The sequence below is a fragment of the Ictalurus furcatus genome, chromosome 10 (genome assembly GCF_023375685.1).
Source record: "Ictalurus furcatus strain D&B chromosome 10, Billie_1.0, whole genome shotgun sequence".
NCBI lineage: Eukaryota > Metazoa > Chordata > Actinopteri > Siluriformes > Ictaluridae > Ictalurus > Ictalurus furcatus.
The window spans coordinates 17,132,611-17,148,425 of record NC_071264.1 but is presented as its reverse complement, the minus strand read 5'-3'; the positions used below and the strand labels follow the sequence as shown (position 1 = coordinate 17,148,425).

The 15,815-nt window shown below is 36.5% G+C and overlaps 1 protein-coding gene across 3 annotated transcripts in view; it reads left to right on the top strand.

The window, feature by feature from the left end:
• The window catches only part of impact (impact RWD domain protein), a 55,455-nt gene that overhangs the window by 22,969 nt on the left and 16,671 nt on the right, over positions 1–15,815 (top strand). Inside the window, exons 6-8 of one of the 3 annotated variants that reach the window (XM_053634294.1) lie at positions 5,120–5,254; positions 5,495–5,598; positions 14,242–14,315. In XM_053634294.1, the coding sequence (XP_053490269.1) occupies positions 5,120–5,254; positions 5,495–5,598; positions 14,242–14,315 (313 nt within the window). The remainder of the gene's footprint in view (positions 1–5,119; positions 5,255–5,494; positions 5,599–14,241; positions 14,316–15,815) is intronic. The other 2 variants (XM_053634296.1, XM_053634295.1) reach the window with 2 other exon arrangements.

Here is a 15,815-nt window from a genome sequence, read left to right as displayed (position 1 = left end):
AATTTTATTTAATCAAGAAAACTAATGTCATGCTGTTATGCCAGAGCCAATATCATTCAATGTTTGATGAATAAATAAATATTTGAAGGCAAAAACGACCATTTTTTCAGTTTACAAAAATAAAATGGATGCCATTTATGGCAAACTTATACAGTATTTTACTTATAAGGTTTTAATTGAATATAAATAAAGAGCAAAAGTAAACATGTTTCCTAAACATAATATTAGGTTCTATGTCATGAGTTCATTTCACAGAGACATTTTATGTCATGCTTTTCTTGTGCCGAATCTCAGGCAGATTCTATTCAAATGTCATTTTGTTATGTATTATGTAGTGAGCACATACAATTAATCAGTGAACTAATTTGTGTAAAATTGTGTGTGAAAAACATATTTAAAATGGTAGATAAATGAGTTAAATGAGTTTAAATAAGTCCTGGTTTGCCTAAAGAAGCCTAAAATCTAGCTAAATACCAGGTACTGGAAGACATTATTGTGGACAAATAAGTAAAAAGATATCAGAATCTATAGTTTACAGTTTATGATGAAAACATTATTTTGCCTCCAGATTTTCTTTTGCTTTTATGTGACATGAACACAGTTAGCACAAGCCAGTTAATTATTGTAGAATGTTAGAGCTATAGACTATAGTGGTTATTTTCCATCACTTGGGTGGTACTATTGACATTTTGTAGTACTAAGGCGCTAGAAAGTTTAACACTTCTTAATGGTGCACTTTGCAACTGAAGCGCCTCGCAACCAGTCAGAGCTCCCCTTACACATGCTTTTCACAGAACGTAATTGGTCATAGCATGTCTATAAGTTTAACTGCATTTCAAATATTAATTTAGAAGCATCGTTCCCTGTAAATGAAGCAGCTTAAATCAAGAGACCGTAAATACTTGACTTTGTAGCAGAGACAAACACTACGTTGATTTATTTTCTAAGAGCATAATGATTATCTCCGCTAATCAGTCATCAAAATAGTTTAAGAAGTTAGTCACTTGAAGCTGATTTTTCATTTTAGTGTCATCTCATTGGAGCTGTTTATAAGGAATCAGTGTTTAGGGACTTGTAACTTAACCTCTAACTGCATTTTAAAATTAGGTTGCTCATTCAAGTGTGAATCATAATAGAGAACAAGTTGGAGGAGAGTCATACAAGTGTTCTGCTTTGATCGAGTTCGGAGAAATGAATAAAAGCCTTGAATCTTGTTTTCAAATAAAGTGTGATTCTGTCTAATATTCCTCATGTGAAAGTGCAGCAAAAATGGCAACATCTTCATTTCAGTCAAAATGCTGCCAATTAATTTGGACAGACAATGATAAATCATTTGGTTTCTTATATCACATTGCTGTTTGTGGTCCGTTCCATTGTGTCTGATTGATTAGTTGAGTACCTCTTACTGTTCAGAAAGAATATAAAAGGTCAGAAGTTTGTTTTGGTTGGCTCTCAGAAGCAGTTCTACAGTAACTAAGCCTAATGAGATATTAAACCCATGAAAAAGTGTAATTATATCCTGATTGTTTATTGACGCTCATGAGAGAATCGTAAATATAGGAATATAATCACAATATTCTACATTTATCCATATCATGTACTGCTAATTTTACAATCAGAATTTAAAATTTCAACTGTTCAATCTTGTATATTTAAAGCAATCTTAGGTAATTGCCATTCTATCATTTTATTTTTACTAAGGGTTAAAGTGAATCTCAGTTTCCTGCACAGGGTCAAGAGTGGTGTTTTTGGGGCTGATTAGCATGGTTCTGGTGGAATTCAAATCAATCCCTCAGTCTCAACAGGACCCGGGTCTTTGACCTTTCCTGCCTCTTGCTAGTCTCTCTCGATTGTGAGCATTGATTGCATCTATTACATGCTTAATGAAAACTTGGAAGATAATTCTATGTTGAGTTGGGTGGAATTCTGTGTTGTGTTAGCTAATGATAATGAGAGCATTGTTCTGGAGCATGGTGTGTTTCATAAGATGGATGATGCTGCAGCACGACTCTGACGCTGTGTCTGCGTTCAAATTAACCTCCAACAAAACCTCCTGAGATCTATAAGACTGTTGATGGCAAAGTTATTGTAGAGGATGAGTTACTTAATTTTCTTGCTGTAAAAATCAAGACATTAAGCCAGGATGAGACTGTCCTATTGGCTATAAACTGTTTTGAGTGGATTGAGACATCGAAGAAAGTTTTGTTTTAACTTGGCCCTACTTTGTTTTCAACAAAGGGCCACAGGAAGACATTAACAATTTAAAAAGTTGACTTAAAGTGATGAATGAGTGTGGGGATAATACTTCGAGATTTGTTTCTCATTATCTGGATGAGCTGCCGCTAGTAACGTTTACTAATATGGATGTCTCTAGCTTGCTTGGGAGAATGCAGCAGCTGAGTGCTGAGCTTTGTTCCATGAAACATGCAATGCAGCTACAGGCCAGTGTATGTTTTTGGCCATTGTCAGGGAGCCGAGAATGTTGTTGCTAAATCAATTTACTGTCACTCCCAGGCAGAAAAAGAAGTCTGGTAGTGTCATGTCTATTTTTGGCACTGGAGCTATGGGTAACATCAAAGTGGTCAAGACAGAGTTTGCACCAGACTTAGATGCTGGAACTTTATCTGAGTATCTGAAAGATAAACTTGGCCGTGAGGTCATTTGTCAGAAGACTGATACTGTGCACAGGCAATACAGCTCATTTAAAGTATCCGCTAAATGTAATGAGGTTAGTGAAATGTACAATCTGGAGCTCTGGCCAGACACACTGGTACTTTTTAGGCATTATTATGAGCCACACAATGCGGGAGTTATCGGGTCTAATACTGCACATGCTGCTGAGGGAATGAGTGTGCCTGCTGGCAGTGTAAACACTCACTAGTGGAGGTATATGGACATTCATGTCTTGCCATACAATTGTCGCGGGCTGCGTGTGGGCCAATCTGCGGGGGATAAAACACGCCGAATCGTGGTTGATAAGCTCCAGGAGAACTGTGACATTTTATGCTTGCAAGAGACATTTCTTATGAAGGAGGACTTGGAAAAACTGAATTCTGTTAATGATCATTTTCATGGGGCTGGGGAGTCTACGACGGGTAATGGCATGGAAATAGTCAGAGGTAGGATACCAGGGGGTGTGACTATCCTGTGGAATAAAAAGCTTGACAGTTTAATTAATGTGATTAGACTTGATGTCAACTGGTGTATTACAATACAGTTTACTTATAAGGACAAGGAATTTGTCATTTTAAATGTGTATACACCTTACGAATGTCATCAGAATGAGGATGAGTATTTAAATAGACTTGCCTTCGTTAATTCTTTTATTGAAAGTAATACTTCGTCAAGTGTATATTAACTTGGTGATATGAATGCTGACATTTCAGATTATTTGCCAATCTTATTGCTCAGTATTTTCAAGATAATAATTACATATTGTCAAGTGAAGTGCTTTTGCCTGTAGATAGTTATACATACATTAGTGAGGCCTGGAACATGTATGTCATGGCTGGATCATTGTATCAGTACATCTGATGCACATGCCTCACTAGAGGGTATGAGTATTTTATATGGGGCAGCAACGGCTGATTGTATACGTGTTGCTAGGACAATAAATGTTGGGCATTTCACTGCACTATCTAGTAATGATAGCAATGCCAATACAATAAAACTGGACTGGTCAATTCGCACAAAGGAAGACATGTTAGCTTAATATGTTGATACAGACAAGCTCTTGAGCAATATTTATTTACCTAGGGATGCAATAATGTGCAGTGATGTGAACTGTAAAGATGTGAAGCATGGGAGAGATTTCTGCTCTATGTCTAATGATATAGTGTGTGCCCTGGATGATTGTAGTAAGCTCTGCTGTAAGCTTAAAAATAAGTTTCAGAATATCAGGCCAGTCTGGAGTAAGCAAGTAGCTGAGAACCATGCTGAAGCTCGAGAAGCTACTAAATCATGGGTTATGGCAGGTAGACCCAGACAAGGGCCTGCGCTTGAGTACAAGAGTACAAATGCAAGATACAAGTATGCCATTCGTTTCATCTATAAAAAATAAGCAAGCACTGAGGGCTGATTTTATGGCTAAGAAGTTTTTAAATAACAATATTACTGATTTTTGGAAAGAAGTGAGAACTCTGAACAACAGTAGAATATCTATTCCATGTACAGTTGATGGAGTCTCTGGTGCTGATAGTATTGTAGAGTTGATGACAGCATTATTGCAATTTGCACATGAGGTGCACCAAGCTGTAAACAAGCTGTCTAGACCATATCTCTGTTGAACAGCTTAAATATGGAAGTAAGAGGATAGCCCCTCTTTCAGTTATATGTTTTACTGGTTTTAAGATACATGGTTTATTACCAGACTCAATGTTGTCTGTATTGTTAGTGCCAGTTATTAAGGACAAAGTTGGTAAGGTGAGTGGCATAGATAATTATAGGCCCATTGTTTGAGCCAGTATTTTGTCAAAAGTTTTAGAAAAGATTTTGCTGGATAAGATAACAGTCTGAAAAGAATGTTGTGTGCAGGTAAAATATCTTGGACATTTTATTACTTTGAAATTGACGTTGAAAGGCAACGCCGCATGATGTATACACAGGCTAACATACTTTTACACATGTTTAGTGTATGTACAGATGGAGTGAAGATATCTTTGTCTAAAGCATATTGTACACCTCTCTACACTGCAGATTTGTGGTCAAACTATAGGATAGCAAGCTTATAGAGACTTCAAGTAGCTTATAATGATCCAATGAGAATTTTATTAAAGAAACCTAGATGGCATAGTGCGAGGAGTTAATACTTTTTTTCGTGCTGTTTTAAGAAATTTTATTTGTAAGTTCATATGCTGGCTCAACAAGTCTGAAAATGAAATCACTGTGGGCTTATCGAATATAAGGGTCAGTACTATACGATACCAATCCAAGCTGTGGAGACATTGGTACTGTTGTATCTTTGTAACACACCGATTTATATGAATTATAATTTTCTTTTCTTTTTTTTCTTTTTTTATGTATGCTGTTCATTTTATGTATTGTCTTTTATTTTAATTGGACCTTGATTCTGAGTCAATCAAGTTTTGATTTGATCAATTACAAACTTTCTGTTTGTTAGCAGATGGACTGGAGCTATGGCATGCAAAGAAGACAGAAGAACAGCATGACGACTGGGATGAGGCTGAAGTTCCAGATTATGGTGTCCTGAGGCTCAGCACTGAGCAGACGCACCTTGTCTCCGTCTTCTCCTCAGGCAAGTCGGGTCTTCAAACCAGCATTTGCAATTGCAGACTTTCCTTTCCAGCCTGGTCATGCCAAGTATAATCCGATTACCATTTGTATTGTAACAGTTTGATGTAGCTCCAGAGAATTTACATTTAATTACCTTCCTTAGACAGCGCTTAGGTTATGATGTCACTGAGATCATCCTTATAATCTCCTGGCTTGTTATAGTGTACACCTTGAGAGAAAATGTATATGTGTTTGTGTTTAGTAGATTCAGATGAGGAACTCCCAGTGATTAAACATGGCGAGGCAATCACAGACAGACGCAGCACATTCCAGCCTCATTTAGCTCGCATAGTGACACCTAAACAGGTACGGAGTATTTACATTTACCTAACAACCAAAGACTAGTTTAAAATTTATATAATACCATGTCTTAGGATTTACTCAATTAATTATCATGGGAACAAAATATATACGTTTAATGTGTCTCTTTTACCTGGAAAGGTGCATATAGTTTACCTTTATATAGCTTTAGTCAAAATGGTCCAATCATGTACCTTAAATAATTTTTAAAGGCACACTATATCCACGTTTCCAGGTGAAAGATGCACAGACCTGCCAGCATTTACACATTTTGTGCAAGAGCTCTCCTTTTTTTATTGGAGTTTGGTGCAATGAGTTGCCACTCAATAACAGTAAAACAGGAGATGAGCCAATCAATATGTGAATCTGGATTCAGGTGTTTTGAACTCTGCAGTATTAACTGCCCCCTTCTCATCTCTCGTCTAGACACAGACCCCTTGTTTTCCTTCAAAGTAAATAGTGAATGTTCTGATTTCATTAATGTGAAATATGTGTATTTAGTAAACATGTATTTAGTTAACGTCAATTAAATACCGTATATTTATTGGAATGGCAAATGACAAACCCCACTTTGTGCAGTGCCCCAGTATAGTAGTACCCTTTTTTTTCTGCAGTTAGAGATTGTGAAGTTTTTGCATTTAAATGTGCTAATCTGTCAGAGGTTTTATCCAAGCTTAGAGCTGTTAAAAGAGCAAAGACTTAACCAAACGATCCGAAACAAGTGCAAAATAGTTTCAGAGGTTCAGGATTAAAAGTTGCAGAATTTCTACACAACAATCACAAAGCAGTCAGTCAGTGTATAATGACTCGTCTTGATGCATAAAACCCGCTGGTAACAATAATTGAGTAAGATGAGTAACCCTGAGGGCTCTCACCTCACCATATAACAGCATGGCACAAGGGAACACATGTAGATACACACACACACACAAATACAAATGCAGTCCCAAGGGCAGTGCACAGTTTTATATTTTCCTCACTCTAGTACACCTGGCTCAGGTTGAGGGATAGGTAATGAAATGAGGAAAACTTGAAATTGTCAGTGTATATATTAAAGACCCAAGCTAGCTCGTGCTGTATTTTACCAAGGGCAAGGTGAGTTTCTGCCAGCAGAACCCTCCGCTCACTGGATGTTTTTGTTTTTCACACAATTCTGTCTGTGTGAAAATCGCAGGTGGTCAGCAGTTTCTGAAATACTCAAACCAGCTCATCGGTCAGCAGCAACCAAGCCACAGTTAAAGTCACTGAAATTACATTGTTTCCCCATTCTGATGTTTGTTGTTTATGCATGGTGCTGCTGCCACATGATTGGATAATTGGATAATTGGATAAGTGGCCGGTGAGTAAGGACGCAAGGTTTTAAGGGATATGTGTTAAATGGGTTTAAAGCCATCTTTGGATAATGTGGTGGACAAAAATAGTACATAAATAGTATTTATTATTACTATTATTATTATTTATTCTATAAAATTCAATAAATAGTAGGATAATAGATTTTTTTTTTATTACAACGTATTATGCGTTTTATCTTACAATCTGAAAAATGATTGACTTGATCAACAGCAGTTGTACCTGTATTGTCTTACCCTCAGACTTGGTCTCAGGGAACGAAACGTTGTGTGTTCAAATCCCATGACGGCCACTGAGCTACTGTTTCTCCCTTAAACTTCTACTATTAAGTTCTCTCCATGGATTGAAATCTGCTTCACTTATAAATCGCTTTGGAAAAAAGGGCCATGAATAAATGAAGAAAAGGGAATGGAAATATGCAGTCTCTCCACCGGGATTGGGATTGAGATTCACAGTATTCCTAGACTTAAAAGATTGCCAGTGGCCAGTCCCTGCTGACTATTTACGGTTATGTGGAAAACAAGCCTCTAGTGTCTTTAAGGAGTATTTCACACACCTTGCCCGCACTAAGAAAAGTGCTTCATGCTTATTCCTTGTGGATTGAAGTGAGGTGTCAAGCTGTTCAGAAATTCCTCTTGATTCGCTCCAATGTGAGTCTGAACAATTTATGTTTGGGCTTCCCTGAAGCAAAAAAACCCTCTTACCAGATTCTTCCGGATTTATCTATCCAACAGCAGGTAACTTATTGACGCCTGCCCTGTGGATCACTGCTGTTTACCTATATGGATCTGTTCTCAGGTTTCTGTTCATCCTGTCAGAGGAGGAGATGAGTTCCTTACTCAAGAGAAATGTCAGTATTTCTGTCTTGGTTATCATTTGACAGCTTGTTGAGAGAAAAACACCAACCAGAATATATATTTACAGCTTTAGCAAAAAAAAAAAAAAAAGGCCTCCTAATATTTGTTGCATTCTGGATTTGCTAGAGATATCAAAGTTAACAAGCTTGATCTTTCTTAAATCAGTGGGAAGTGGATCGATCAGGGCTGAGCTGTGCTGTTGGGAGTAAAAAAGACAGGTTTGTGCATGTGTATCTAAAATGGTTTGAAATTATTTTTCTTTTGACTAGCATATTTTTTGCAGGAAAAGAAGTGAGGAAAACAAGAATGTGTACACCTTAAATGCCTGGGAAGTGGAACAAATACAAGTCTACTGACTGGCCACCCCCACTTTACATTTACATTTACATTTATTCATTTAGCAGATGCTTTTATCCAAAGCTACTTTCAAATGAGGAAATTAACTTAATGAACTTTATCCGTTGTGCTGGAGAGATTTTGACTGAGTGCTTAGCAACACAAATTGCTAGCTTGGAATTGTACCTAGCTACATATGTAGTTAAATTATATAAGCAGTGTTAACAGAAATATGATTTGCCTCTCAGTTATGATGTGCCTTTCCATACTGTTTTCTCATAGCCTCTTACTGAGCAACCAAAATACTTTTTGCATCCAAGTGACCTTTACTTTTGATCAAAAGAAAATTGGTCGCATTCATTGCATTAATATTGCTGCATAATATATAAATCAAGAGTTGAGGATATTGTTGCATGTCTAATTTTAGCCACAAATGGCATATGGAGCTGAATCCTGAGCTGAATTCTAGATAATGGTCTTTAAACGCTTACAAGTTTACACCATTGCTGGCTATTCTGTCATTCCAACATGGAAATGAGCAACACATGGACATAATGAGGCTCTACAGTATAAGGCAGGATATATTCATTACAAATTACAAATCTGTAGCATAATATTCATACCATAGCTGCTTCTTGTGTTTGTTTGTGTGTCTCCTTTGGTCTTGGAGGCTTCATGTTCCACTGCTGAGGAATAGATGTGTAATTGGTATTCAGCGCACACGTTTGTTCATTGTACGGACAAGACTCGAGGGATGTGAATATTGGGGATGCAGACAGTTATTAGTGCGTTTTTGCCAGGCTGTCTCTGGACATCACTTTGTTTGAGCTGTGTCTTTGGCACAGTGTAGGCGAACGATGCCACAACAAGCCTAATGAGCTGTGTCTCACTATGCGCACCCACTTCTCTTGGGGTTTAAAGACTTCTGGAGCAGAGCATAGATACAGAGTTGCCATTTTATCAGCTACACCTATGATATAGGTCACTTTGTAGGTATTAGGGGTGGGGTCTAACATAATGACACTGTATTTGTTTAGTGCACCAAATATCTGAATTTGTATTAAAACCCGAAGTGGGTGGGTTTCTTTCTTTCTTTTTTTCCTCCTATTAAACATGAACCTTTCTACTATGCCATCAGAAATACCGGAAACACTGAGAAGTGGAAATGGCAGCCATGTCAACATGGTGTGTGAATTCTGGCTCTGACAGTTCCTCAAACTCAGCTAGTGATGTGCAGCAGTCTCAACTAGAGATGTGCACAAGACACATTTTTGTTTGTACCTGCCAACGATATTTTCTAATGACATTTATATGGTTGTGTTTTCCAAATTCTAAACAAATTAGTAGCCTTATTTAAACCACTGCAACAGGAAGTTAATAAACTGTAAGAAATGTAATATTCAACTCATTGTACTATATAAATGCTTATTATTATTGTTGTTGTTGTTGTTGTTGTTGTTGTTCTGTAATCTACCTTTCTAATTGCATAAATACTTGTGTTTCTTTGAAAACAATAGAACAGTAAAACCAGTTCATGCTGCTCTTGTAAACACGCCCTGCTGTATGCACAGGATGTTTTTAATTTCCAGTTTGAAGATGCATTTGGCTGTGAGATTAGAATATTTAGTTTCGTGTTATAATGTTGACAAATTGCATTCTTTAATGCACTGTCTCTTTTGTTACAACAAAATAACATCGGATTATCTCCACTGAGAACAAACAAGCACTTCCACCTCTCATCAAATTGTCTTCACATTCCACTGGCATTTCTTTCTTTCTTTCTTTCTTTCTTTCTTTACTTGTTTGTTTGTTTATTTTGTACATCTCTGTAGGCATTGTTGCTGATTGCGGATATGTAACTGAAACTCTGTTCAGACTGAGTATTGACCTACATCTTGTTTATTTGAAAACCCAGACCACCTTTTGGAGGTGGGCAGGGATGCCTGTTGCCACCTAATATTTGTAGTGTGAACACCATAAATCCTGTATGTCTGATGCACCCTGACAATGAGAGTCAAAATATTTCTTAAGTAAAACACACTGTGCTTTAAGTAAAAGTCATTTTCCAAACTTGAGAGTAAGAGTAGGGAAGTATCTCCTGGGAGAACAAAAGAAACTAATCAAGTAGTACTTGTTACTACTACTATTAGTAGTAGACACTATGTGAGACAGGTAGCATTACACTATGTGTTAATATCACATAAACTATGGAAGGTAAAAATTCTTACAAAAAGAACATCACAAGAAAGCATATATAATAATGTGGTATGTTTCAGATTAGATTTTTATTTGCCAAGAGTAATCTGCCATCTTCTGCTGGTTTTCACACAGGAATATATTTTTTATTAAAGTTACTTGAAGACACTGTTACACTAAATCCCATATGGCTTCCTGTTCACTACGTGTGCTCATTTCATACGGTGTAGCAGAATATCATTCCAGAACTAGCTCACTATATGAAGTACTTTAAAAGAAGATTAAAAGAAAGTTCAGTTTATACAAAGTTACAAAGTTACCAAATTGAAGGTACCAAGGTAAATGAAGCACTGGCCCACAAGGAACACAATCATTCCACTTATCGGCACTTAATGGCCAAAATCATTGGAAGTATGCAGCCCAATTATTGACTATTACTATTTCCACCTCAAATGTTAGGTACCTTTGCATTATCATTTCCCCAAAGTTATCAAAATATCACACGGTTGTTAAAAACAATTGAAAAACGCTGAATAAACTTCTTTTTTCAAAATGAAAATCACCCTTGTAAACATATATTATTAAATATTATTAAACATATAGATATTTCATATCTATATTATGGACTGAGTATTAATAGGAAACACGTACTGATGCACATTTAAAGATTACAAGTTCATACTATTTCAATAATTAGAAGAGAAGCAAGGTTTTGGGGGGAAAGACACGATTTTGAATACAGTTGAAATCCTTCATCATTGACACATACATAATGATATAATATCCCTCCCAATGGAAAAATTGGGAAAAGATTTGGCAATTTGTCACAATCAACCCTTCTAGACATAACTAGCCAACTTTCAATGACAAAAATACAGTGCTGTTAAAAAGTATTTGCCCATCCTGTTTTCTTCTGTTTTTGTGTATATCTAATGCTAAATAGTTGTAGATCTTCAAATGAAATACAACATAAAATAAATTCAACCTGAATAAACACACAATACAGTTTTTATTTTTAATTTTTTAAAGCAAAAACAAATTATCCAACTCCTATCACCCATGTGAAAAACTTATTGCCCCCTTAAACTTAAAATCTGGTTGAGCAGCAACTGCTCCGATAACTGGAGATCAGTCTTTCACTTAATTCTAGGGCTAGGATTTACTCCTGTGTTTTGGATCATTCTCTTGCTGCATAATCCAGTTGAATTATGCAGTTAAAAAAACTGAAGACCGGACATTCTCCTTTAGGATTTATTGGTAGAGAGCAGAATTTATGTTTTCCTCAATTACTGCAAGTTGCCCAGGCCCTGAAGCAGCAAAGCATCCCCACACCATCACACTGCCCGTAGGTATGATGTTCTTTTTGTGGAATTCTGTGTTTGGTTTACGCCAGATGTAATGGGACCCCTGTCTTCCAAACAGTTCCACTTTCAACACATTGATCGACAGGACATTCTCCCTAAAAGTTTGAGGTGTGTTTTGTGTGTGTGTGTGTTTTGGCAAAATTAAGATGAGCCTTAATGTTCTTCTGGGTTAGCAGTGGTTTTCACATTGCCACTCTTCCATGGATGCCATTTTTGCCCAGTGTTTTTCTGATAGTGGAGTCATGAACAGTATCCTTTATTGATGAAAGAGAGGCCTGTAGTTCCTTTGATGTTGTCTGTGGCTCTTTTGTGACTTACTGGATGAGTAGTTGCTGTGCACTTGGAGGAAATTTGGAAGGTTGGCCACTTCTGGGAAGGTTCACTACTGTGCCGAGTTTTTCCATTTTGAGATAATGGCTCTCACTGTGGTTCTTTGGAGTCCCAGAGCCTTTGAAATAGCTTTGTAACCTTTCCCAAATCGATGTATTTCAATCACCTTCTTCCTCATGATTTCTGGAATTTCTTTCCATTTTGGCATAGTGCGTTACTGGGTAAGACCTTTTAACCAACGTCATGCTGCTGAAAAAGTTCTATTTAAGTGTTGATTTGATTGAACAGGGTTTGCAGTATTCAGGCCTGGTTGTGTCTAGTCCAGCTGAACCCCATTATGAATGCAGTTTCATAGATTTGGGAAATTAGTAACTACAGGGGAAATACATTACCACACAGGCCCAATTGGTATTAGATAACTTTTTTGCTTCAATAAATAACATTATCATTTAAAAACTGTATTTTGTGTTTACTCAGATTGCCTTTGTTTTATCTTAGATTTTGTTTTCATTTCTGAAACAATTTAGTATAAGATATACACAAAACCAGAAGAAATGGGGATGGGGCAAATACTTTTTCACAGCACTGTACCAGTTTACATCTAATTCAGTATAAGGTAAATCACAGTTATTAGCCAAGACAAAAATGCATAAAACAGACTTATCAGACACAATCATCTGCATGCACTGCACAAAGAATACACCAGAAACCTATTTCCACACCATCTGGTCATGCGCCGCCACACACTCTCTCAGGAAAACAGTCACTGACCACATTTCACACTGTCTGAACTGTTCCATCGCAGCATCTCCATTACTCTGTGACCTCTCAGTCTTTTCACTCCAACTTTTAACTCTACAGAATGTAACATCATTAAATGTTTTGTTGATCGTTGCCAAGAAAACTTTTCTTTTTAATTAAAACGCAAGTGACTTTGTTGCTAGATTTGGTAACATTTAGATGCCTTTAGTGACACCATTGTTCCCAGTGACCAATCAATGATTACCACTGTTCCCAACAACTAATCACTGATCACATTGTTCCTGATGACCAGTAACTGATGACCATCGTTCACAATGGCCAGTCATCACTATTGTTCCCAATGATGAATCACTGATCACCACAGTTCCCATTGACCAACCACTGATCACCATTGTTTCCAACAACCAATCACTGGTAACCAATGTTCCAGAAAAATGTAAAGGAGGAGAGGTTGGTCTGGGACATTTTTTTTAAAATTAGTAAATAACTAGCTTCTTAAAAAAAATAAAAAAATATAATAATAATAATAATAATAATAATAATAATAATAAATAATGGTATAGTCCGGACTGTTTCATTATGACTTTTTGTTCATGAATGCCAAATAAAATGAAACTTCTAGCTCTTTTAACATCACTGCACAGTTTTTTGGTTGGTGGACTGTTTTTTAATCCTGTAGTGACATTGTGGTGTTTAAAACCCCCAGTATTGGTGCTGTGTGTGATACACTGCACCATATACACTGCACCCAGCATAGAGTTTGAATTGAACTCAGCAGGGTGGTACATATAAAGGTGCTGGGTTGGACGTCCCTGTCCGAATTAACAGTTTGCTGAGTGCACTTTTTTCCCTTATTTTGGTTGGTGTTTTTTTTAATCCTCTTGTACCAAATGTTGAATGTAATGTTTCATGTTGATGTAGGCTACTTAAAGGTTAGGTTTATGCACAGTCCATTATTCTGTTACTGGTTTATACAGGCAAGGCTTTTGTGTGTGCATGGATGGGCATTTTTTAATAAAGTAGTTAGGACTAAAAGTACTTACAAAAAATAGGAATATCTGACAGTTTGGGCCTTGTGAGGACATTTGGCTGGTCAAACCACTTTTTTTTTTTTTTTAAATATTTTTATTTTAAAAACTAAAAGTGCCAAAAGGTTTCCTTTTTGTTACTGAGGTTAAGCATGGGGTTTAGTTTAGGTGTGGAATAGCAATAATTAGGTGCATTAATAATTATGAAGTGGAAGGTCTGCACAAGAATAGTAAGACAAACGTGTGTATGTGCCTGCATGGGGTCATTGCCAAAAAGGTGGTGTTACAGATCATTTCAAAGTGTTTAATTCACAACCACATGAAACATGAGCTTTAAACCTTATTTTGATTTATATGAATAAATTTGACACATTTGAGAAATACCTCTGATTTATTGGACATGTTTTTCTGATGGGATTGTTGCAGGTCCAGAGGGTGCTAGACAAACTGTATGAAAACAAGAAAATTGCAAGTGCCACCCACAACATATACGCATACAGGTATGTATTTGCCCGCATGAATCGTGTAGGTGAGATTGTGTGGGTGTGCAAAGTGTGTGTGTTCTCACATTTCTGTCTTTTTTTTAATTCAAACTCTGTTAGATTTTGCAAACACCAATCACTGAGACAGTTTAAATTTCCATGGTTTTAGTTTGTCAGTTCAGATGTGCTGTTATCGCACTTTCAAACAAAGACACTATTTGAACAAATAATAAATAAAGAAATAAATAAAAATAAATAAAGATGTATCTTTTCTTGTTACTTGTATTGTCAGACGATGCTGTAGTTCCTCCTCTTGATATTTTCACAGAGAAAAGTTTGCAGTCTGCTTTAATTTGATTGTCATTAATTGTGAAGTAGCCAGATCAGCATAATTTTGTGACGTCTATTCATTAGCACAACGATGTACATTGTCACATACTGACATACACTCCGTAATATCATAAGCTATTATCGAGGCTTTTTTTTTTAAATTTACCATTGTATTAGACCGATACCTGTTACCAGTATTGTTATTGATGCATGCCTAATAATAATTATGCCAATGGAAGGTCCTCACAAAGATAGAAAACTGTGTGTGTGTGTATGTGTGTGTGTGTGTGTGAGGGAGAGAATATCTCCTGTGGGGCATTCTGTGAGTATAAACTTAATGATATACTGTAGATAAGAAGCATGTCATCTGGTAGAGATTAACCTACAGGTGATATTGACATTGCGAGTGTTTGTAATACTCAAATTATATTGTGCTGAATAGCTGATGGAGACAGACCGCTGTCCTCGACCCATTTCATTCAGAAAACACTGACACTACAGCTCAGACAACTCAAAGGAAAAATCCACCTCTCGATACTTGTGTTTGCAGAGCCAAGGACAGTTGTAAGGCCTTGATACTAGCATTATTTACTGCATCAGTTAACACTGACAAAGTTCAGGACGAATAAACCAAAAAAAGTTAACAAACTAATCAGTGTTTATATTAGAGCCTAAACAGGCCAGGTCATTAACACCTGCATTATTTTGTTTTATTTCATCCTTAAACTAAAAACAGATCCACAACAACCAATATGAATTAAAGGCATAATTCATGTGCTTATGATGGTTAATTGGTAAAATTCATTAGTGAGGCTGAATGATGGGGGTCAGTAAACATTGGCCTGATTGTCAACATTTAATAATGTTCTTCATTAATTTATTCTAATTTATGTAGATGTAAAATTACAGTATCTCAGTATTAGAGTATTCTCAGGGGAGTATTGTAGAGCTAGAAACAGAATATTACACAGTCACTATGAAAGAATTATTATCTTTTCATTCTGAAGTATTCTCATTCTGTGATGATTAATGTTAACTGGGAAATTAAGCCATTCCTAGTAATGCAGTAGTACGCACAAGGGATATCAATTTTGGATTTAAATTTGATTCAATTTAAATTTAAAAGACTTAGTATTCAAATACAGTCAGAAAGTCTATATAGTCTTTATAGTGCCACAGAGAGAACTC